Source organism: Falco biarmicus, chromosome 6 (assembly GCF_023638135.1).
Source record: "Falco biarmicus isolate bFalBia1 chromosome 6, bFalBia1.pri, whole genome shotgun sequence".
NCBI lineage: Eukaryota > Metazoa > Chordata > Aves > Falconiformes > Falconidae > Falco > Falco biarmicus.
The window spans coordinates 89,127,180-89,135,429 of NC_079293.1; the positions used below are offsets into that span (position 1 = coordinate 89,127,180).

General features: G+C 47.4%; 1 protein-coding gene and 1 long non-coding RNA gene across 7 annotated transcripts in view; one reads left to right on the top strand and one right to left on the bottom strand.

Annotated features, from left to right (window-relative positions):
• Nucleotides 1-3,746, top strand: part of LOC130150955 (uncharacterized) — a 24,866-nt gene extending 21,120 nt beyond the window's left edge. For 5 of the 6 annotated variants that reach the window (XR_008822439.1, XR_008822437.1, XR_008822436.1 and 2 more), the window contains one exon: nucleotides 3,616-3,724. This is a non-coding gene — a long non-coding RNA (uncharacterized LOC130150955). Of the gene's footprint in view, nucleotides 1-3,615 lie in introns of all 6 variants that reach the window. The other variant, XR_008822435.1, reaches the window with a different exon arrangement.
• LGALSL (galectin like) lies at nucleotides 1,513-7,960 on the bottom strand. Its single transcript, XM_056342304.1, has 5 exons — nucleotides 7,788-7,960; nucleotides 7,530-7,601; nucleotides 7,283-7,371; nucleotides 6,634-6,811; nucleotides 1,513-3,919 (listed from the first exon to the last, which is right to left on the bottom strand). The coding sequence occupies exons 1-5, from the start codon at nucleotides 7,818-7,820 to the stop codon at nucleotides 3,776-3,778; spliced, it is 516 nt and encodes a 171-aa protein (XP_056198279.1). The 5' UTR covers nucleotides 7,821-7,960; the 3' UTR covers nucleotides 1,513-3,775.
• Nucleotides 7,961-8,250: the final 290 nt, after the last annotated feature.

Below are 8,250 nucleotides of genomic sequence, written 5' to 3' on the forward strand. Positions count from 1 at the left end.
ACTGAAGTATTCCAAGGCTCTTTCTGAGCCTTAACTTTTTTTTTTTTTTAATTACATCAGCTTTATCACAGCAAATTCCAAACGTAACTAAATAATTTGGTTGTAGTTTTTGTTTTTGCTTTTTCCTCTTTGGAAAAAATAAAGCTATGCTGTGTGACTCCACTCCACATGGGTTCTAGCCATTCAAGGCTTCTTTCATTTCAGAATTCATTTCCTCATTCAGAGGAATCCATGGAAATATTCAGCTAGTAAATTCTAGCATAAGATTACAGAAGTTGGTTCGCACGCTCAGTCCTGAACAACTGCAGCTTCTGAGAAGCTCACACACTACTTGTCCCTACTGAAAAACATTTTGAAAACCTGGCCCAACTTGGAAACAGTCTTATTTCACGTCTAGCAGGGCTTATATCCGAAATGAAGATCTGAATAACCCCTAAATTGTGGAGACCAAAAAATGCAGATAGAAGTTTTGCAGCACAATCTCCCATCTTAAACATTTGGATTTGGCTCAAGGTCCAACTGAACAGAAACATTTAAGGCCTCAGTTTTCTCTGACTTACGCTGCACGTGGAAGTGTTCAGCAGTTGCTTCTGAACATGATCAGCCAACATTAAGCCAAGCACGCATGGAACAGCCCTTGGTTACGTAGCCATCATCCTTCTTTTGCCTGCCACGGGCTGGTACTGCCCAAGAGCGAAATAAAAATAAAACCTCTTCCAAACTGGCGTTAGACAGACAAATAGATGTGGAAGCCTTAACTGTGACTTTCTGCCCTTTTCTGAGCGCTCAGCCAAACCACAACCTGTCAGAAGTGGGTTCACAGCCCTTGCTCGAAGCCTGGCTCAGAAAATCACAGTGCAGAAAAAACAGTGCAGAATCAGGTGGTGGGCGCTGTGGTTGATCGTGTTATGCAAAGGCAAAACCAGAATCAGGTTCAAAAAAGCATTTTCCTGAGACAGGAAACTACTCAAGCAGGAACAAACAGGAGTGCCCAGTGCAGCAGCTGGGAACAGAGGCAAAGCAGTATCACTGGGCCCTTGCTCCTGACAGACCCTGCTGACATGGTGGTGCGCTAAGCTCATCTTGGCATCCCTGGCATAGGCACTGCGCTGTGCTGAGCCAGTGTGGATAGCAAAAGTCTCAGGGCTATGCTAACCTACCTGGAATCCCAAGCAGTTGAAAGTTCAAGTCAGTCAAATTGTGTTTTCTGAGCTACAGTAAAAGCATGGAGTGGAAATCTCTACTAGTGTGCCATCAGGGAGATCCCTTTTGGTTCTGTGCTACTGTAGGGTCATGGTGCTACTTACTCTCTCCAGCCTCCTACTTCTGGCCCACCAGACTAGCAGGGCAGCCTCAGGCTGCATCAACGACCCTGGCTTTACATATCTAGTTGGATAAAAGCACCAGGCAGAGAGGGTGCTAAGTATCTCCAAAGAGAGTTCATCTTCTGCTTGCATCCGCTTTAGAACCATAAAGCATTTCCAAGCTGGAGAAAAATCCAAACACCTCATGTAGAAGCACCTTTCCCTTGGATTTTTATTATCATCATTGTAATTTTTAAGAATATATTTTGTACCGAAACACTGTCAGCATTCTTTATACAATGGAAAATGACACAGTCATCATGTATCTTGTAAAAGAGTAAAAACAGAGCAAGACAGGAAAATTTCATATCAAGATTCGATCTGGAGTACAAATAGATTCTGATGTATGACTTAAAAGCCACACACCAGATAAAAAGATAATCTGGAAAACAAACAGGTTCTCTCTTAATTTGGAAAAAGGAGGAAAAATCAGGGAATGTCAATGTTAAGGCTAAAAATTCCATTTTTAACTCATATTTTATAGGTGGCAGCGTGAATCTTAACTCGTCTGCAGTAGCAACAACATCTCCCTTGCTTTACAAAGAGATTTGCACTTGCATGAAATAAGAATCAGGCTTCTATGCTCGGAGGACTCCGATTGACCTCAGCAGGCTTTGGACTAGAGCCACAGTTGGAATTTCAGCTTGCAGTCTAAGGCTTCTTAACTGCAAGCCAAATTAGCACAAAATGAGGCTTTGCAACTGGCATTCTACCCTTAACTCTGGATATTCCAGTTCTGGTTGCTTTAAACCACAGCTTTATTGCAGGTTTAACATAGTTCTGTTTGTGAGATTCTTCTTTTTTTCTTTTTTTTTTTTTTTTTTTAAATACTGTGCTACAAAGGATGTTATTGTATACTGTGTCTTACAAAGTCCCTATATTACATGTTTTCAGAATTGCCTAAATACATGTTTATGTCATGATTATAACTACTCAGAAAGACTTGCTACAGTCTGTTGTGAGCAGCCAAGGAAAAAAAGTATTTAGTCCTAAAGAAGTCAGGAAAAGTGGCCTGTGTTCATTTATAGTGTAGTGCAGTGACTGTGTTTATACAGCTATACCTACTATTTAAAAAGCTACTTGAAAAGTTATTATTCATGTGCAGTAGCTGATTTTCAAGCATTAATAACTTGGCTGTCTAGACAAGTTTTAATTGTCATATCAAAGGCCAAATATGTTCTCAAACAAGTGCAACGATCTCCCATCTCCCTTGGAAAGAGGCTGGTTCTCTTTCTGAACTAAGAGACTACCAAATTTAACTTTTTCTCAGGTTAAAAAAACACAGTTAAACCTACAAATTTGCTGTTTATCTTTTTAAAATGGATCGACTTTAACTCAGACCTATCCTGTGCAGCAAAGTTAGTAAGCCCTGAAAAACAGTTTCTAGTGAATATGCAGAGTTCCCACCAACTACCATGCCCACATTTCCCCAGGGCCTAGAGGGCTCCATTAAAATGTAACTAAATGTTTGATAGGAAACATTATTTTTCAAGAATGATATGTAAAGTTTGCCCAAAGAACCTAAGACATTTTGTACATTCAAAATGTTTACACTTTGCTGTTCTTAACCATCGGTAAGATTGTTCAATTTTACTAATAATACATACAATGAGTATAAATAAATAAACTACAGATAAGCTTTAAAAACTGTATTAACAATACATTGTGCAAAAACTCATAATGATCTACATTCTATGCAAATACCCTGACTAAAATATACAGGCTGTGTCCTCACACCCCCATTCAGTTTTTGCGCAGTCCTTGGGCCAAATCAGCAGCGTGGAGTAATCAGCAAAATTCCATTGCAAGCCGTGGAGGTAATGCTGATTTACACCAACAGGCGAGCTGGCCCTCAGGCGTGTGCAAAAATCCCATAGAAATCAGTGGGAATTGTGCTTGACTAAGGACTAGACAGTTTGATTGTACCCCATTAAAGTGAGTGGGATTTTGCCATTGATTTCCACGGAACCAGGCTCAGGCCCCAGGTAAGGACGTCAACACGTGGCCCTATGTTGTGCTACACTACTCCACTTCAGTGCAGAAACAATATTTGCAAAAGAAAAACTTTTTTGTTTTGTTGTCACTGCTGTTCAGTAACTGGTTTTAGCAGTGCATTTCAGAAATTACCTTTCTGTGAGATTTGAAACAAGTCTTTCTGAATCCATTCCAATTTGATTATTCAGTACAGGTGGGCTATTTTGATCCAAGAAAAATGGCTCAATGTCTATTAACCAATTATGTTCTTCATTAGGATAAACAACAGCCTGGTTCATCAGCACAGGAGTGAAGGAACTGCATGTGGAAAAGGAATGGGGCAGCCTTCCTACCATAGCTGTGTCCGGAGCCGGCTGTCACTTCTCCAAATGGATGATGGCACCTGAGCCGGTTTGGAATCTGCAGTCCTAACAAGTTCAGCCAAGTTTTGTAAGCTGAAGATCTCCATTTATCTTTATCGTGTCAATTGCTGACAGTGTTTCAATACGGTGGTAAAAATCAAAAAGCTGATGTCCATCCACAAATATTCTAAAACGGGGATGCTCGCAAAGTATCTCAACCTGTAAAAAACAAAACAACGAAGCATGCTGTTCACAGTGTGATTGGGAAGTTATTTCACAGAACATGAAGACCACTCCATTAGCTTTTAAGTAGTGTTGATACGGTTACACGTTTTGCTACTTACGTGCCACGTAACAGACAGGGCTGAGACCAGTTTGCCCCCATGACACCAGTTACACTACGATGGCTCTGCTCTCTTCATAGGGACATTAATCCAGTCTCACAGCTTTGTGGCGGGAAGGACTGGAACCCAGTCCCACTGGCATCAGGGAGGCTTTGCCTCTTGGAATAAGGCCAGAAACAGACTCAAACTGCTATCACAGGGGGAAGAAACTCTATTGCCAACCCAAATCTTATCTTGTACGTCTTGCTACAGAAGTGTTTTGGGTGGTTTTTTTTTCTGCAGAATGAGGGGGCAGTTCCCTCTGCAATGCTTTCCATGCTTCCATTAATTTACTTGGGAGGGAGCGAACAGGAGAGGAGGACTAAGTTTCCCCTCCCATCCCACACATACTCACAGAGCTGCTGTAAAACTAAAAAGCCTTCGCTAATTGTGGCTGCAGACAGCCCAGGACTCCGTGTTGGACTAGACTCCATGCTGGGGCTGCAGCAAGGGAAATGCGGTGCAGGATGGCTTGAATTCAGCTAGACAATTCACACGAGGCACAAGCAGGATCGGGGAGGGACACAGCTCATCCCTCCTCCTCCAAGCCTGGCAGAAATGTTCTGGAAAAGCAACAAAGCCTGGAGCTGAACAAGCTTGGGCAGGTTGGGAGATTCCTGATGTTAGGGGTGGCTTGAGAGGGTGCCCTGTATTTAAGCTTCACTGGAGCTGCCCTGGCAGGAGGCAGGGGTAGGAGGACACCGAACTTGTGCTTCTTGTGCAGGCCCTCAGAGACCTCCAAGTCTGAACAGCCCAAGAAGAAAATCTGCAGGGAAGCCACACGTAAACCCTGGCTCATTTCAAGAGGCTGGTAGTCTGGAGCGAGGTGCTACTTCCAGGCACTTGACTCTGCTGCTATCACGGGGTATAAAAATGGCAATGGGGCCAGCGACAAACACTGAGCTAAAGCCCAACTGACTTGGGGCACGTTGCACCGGAAGCAGTGGCAGCAGACAGTCCAGGAGAGCGTAAGCTCCTGGGGACCCAGCAGCGCACCACGTAACAGGGAAGCACCCGTGCTGCCGCGTAGCTCCCGTGTCACTGCGGCAGGCACATCCAGCCTTAGGCCTTGTTATGTAAAAGATATGGTTAGCCTCAACACTGCTTACAATCCATTTTCAGATCACCGTGGGCCACACCAGAACGATAATTGCAATGGATCACAAGTAACTGGCAAGACACTTAATAGTCTAATTTATTCACTGAGAGGGAGACCGTCAAAGGTACAAAGTCAACTGGGAACCTAAATTCCATTTATGCGTTTGGGAAAAAAGGAAGGGGGCGGGGGGGAAGAATGAAGATGAACAACTTCCCTTCTATAATATCTCATGCCAAATGTGCAATATTGCTGTCCTCTAACATCAACTGTTATTAGTGGGACACCCACAAAACATGCTTTGGGTAATTTGTCTGGCTTGTCTGAGGGCCCAGCCACCGCCCACTGCAGCAGGTACTATAACCTTCTCAGCCAGAGCAGGACCAAGCCTCCGAGCCCTTTCAAGTGCATTTCCCACACGCACCAAAGGGTGTTGCCAGTTCTGATGGGAGAGTTTGTAGAAGCAAGTAGAGCGCAACCAATTTGCAGCAAAACCAGTCACAAACACCCTCTCAAAGCCCAAGCATCTGGGGAGATGGTGAGTTTTTGGAGGTGGGGGAGACCATCTTGGGGGCAAGAAGGATTAAGAGAGTTTGGCAGCCAGTCAGAGCACTGGCATTTAGCAGAGGGGCCAGGGAAGTTTTGTAAGAGGGGAAGGGAGGAAGGTTTTTCTGGGTCAGCCGCATGGAAAAGATATGCGGCCTTTTTTCCTCAATGTAGTGAAGCTGCTGAGAGAGAAGCAGCCCTCTGCAGCTGCACACTTTGTTAGTCCTAATTTGCAAAGACATCTTCACATAACCATAAACAGATGGGAATTTGCTTCTAGGTCAACTCAGTCCATCCACAGCACCACGGCATTTCCACATACACCATTTTCAAGTGACTACAGACTTAAATTTGACAGGAGATTTAATCCCAGGGTTCAGAAAAGAATACCACTATCGCTTAGCTGTTTAATCTCTTAACAGGAAGGGCTACAGCCAACCTCAGCACAACACCCCTGGAGAAAAAGGATGAACAAGATCCTTATTAGCCGCACTAAATTGCAAACACTATATCCATTAAGAAAACCATCAAAACATACAACAGTCACCGAGTATTTACATTCTCCTGTAATAACTTGTAATGCACTAATAACATAGAGGTACTGTTTAATTTATAGCTATAAAACTAAGCTGAGGAAGTGTGCTTCATCACGCAGTATTACAGCCTCCAACTTGTCATAGCACCCCGGTGAGGCGTTTGTAGCCCCATGCAAAATGCCTGCAGTTGCACACACCAGTGGAATCTCCGTGCAACTTCTGGTCAATACAAACAATCTGTCAACTGGTGTCTCAACCAGGGAAGCGCGGGCTACACTGCAATTTCACAAGAGGCAAGTTGGGTTCTACTGCGGCAATGATCAAATTATACTTATCAGATATGGCGCATGCTGCTGTCATCCTGGTACTCACCCTAAAAGGCTGGTCCGGTATAAACGGAAAATAAGGAATAGACGATTGCTCTTCCCCCCATTCTCCGGCTACACAAGAGTTTCTGACAAACTGTCTGTCTGTAAACACGGCTTTCAGTTCAATGGCTACGTCCGCAGGAGGATCCTCCGACTCCCCGCAAGTCAGACTGATGCCAAAGCTGCAACACAGAACGGCTCGTATTCAGCCGGGAACAAGGAAACATGCCCCAAACACCACCAGTCTCATTTCTCAGCTTGTCAAAGCCATTGATGGTAGGGTGGCACGGTAAGGGTGACAGCTCAGCTTGTTCGGAGAATGCTCCTAAAGCTCAGCAGGGACAAGAACGTGGTTATAGCATATATATATATATATATATATATATATGTATGTGCGTGCATGTGCATAGGTGTGTGTATCTATATATGCCATACATGCCTCCTTTACTCCCAAGTGCAACGTTGAGAAACAGGATCCCTTGAAGAAATGCCCCCTCTATGGGTCAAAGGAGAAATCAGCACGCTATATTTAAAATGATAAAAATAATCCTTTTCCAGAAAGGAGGGATCTGTGTGTAAGCGTGTGGCCTCCCCGCCTCGCCCCCTCCCCGGGCCCAGCGCCCCCGGGGCGGGCAGCCCTGCCCAGCTGTTACCTCTCGGGGTTGAGGTCCACTATGCCCATAACTAAGATCTTCTTTCCCGGCCTCATTCCTCCTTTGATGTGCCCACAGAAGGGGACGATCTGGAAAGTACAGGGGGAGGATGGCGAGGGTCAGCTCGGTAGCGGCGGCGGCCGCCCCTGTGCAGCCGCACGGGGCGGGGAGGGTGGGCTGGGGTGTTGATAAAGGGGTTAAAAAAATGCCCCCCAACAAATAAAACCCCCAAATAAAGGTGAGTTACCAAGCGAGGGAAGTACACATCAGCTTGCACCGGGGATCCCAAGGAATTGTTTAAATGCCCGTCTTCTATTTTCTGCAGGTAAAAAGGAGAGCGCTGAGGCAGGGCTGGCGGGGCCCTCCCGCTCCCCCCGCAGGTGCCCGCCGGGGGGGGTGGGGGCTGCCCTGCCCGTGTGTCGCCCACCCCCAGCGCCAAGCCCGGTCCCGGTCCCCGTCCCCGTCCCGTCCCGGAGCCGCGGGGAGGGGGCCGAGCAGCACTCACCGGCGCGTCCCGTTCGGCCACGGTCCCCGCCATCTTGTGGAAGCGGCGGCGCTGGGGACGGGGCGGGGGCGAGGAAGGGAGGAGGGAGGGGGGGGCTGCGCGGCGGCTCCGGCGGCTAGGGGCAGTGGCGGAGCTGCGGCGGCAGCGGAGCCGGTGCAGAAGTAGGAAGGGGAGGAGGCGGCGGCGGTGGAGGAAGAGGAGGGGAGGTGGCCGGCCCTGCCTCGCCCGGCGGGGAGCCCAGCCCCTGGCCTGAGGGGGAGCCGGGCAGGGCGGGGGCTGCTGCCGCTGCTGCTGGTCCGCTCCGTGGCCTCGGACACGCGGGGCCTCGGGCTCTCGCCGCTCGGAGTCCCTGAGAGCCCCAGCGGGAGGCCCCGTCCGCGGCCTCGCTGAGGAGGGGGCGGCTGGAGCCGGGACGGGGGGTGCTGGTGGTGGGCCCGGGGTGGGCCCTGGCCGGCCTCCAGGC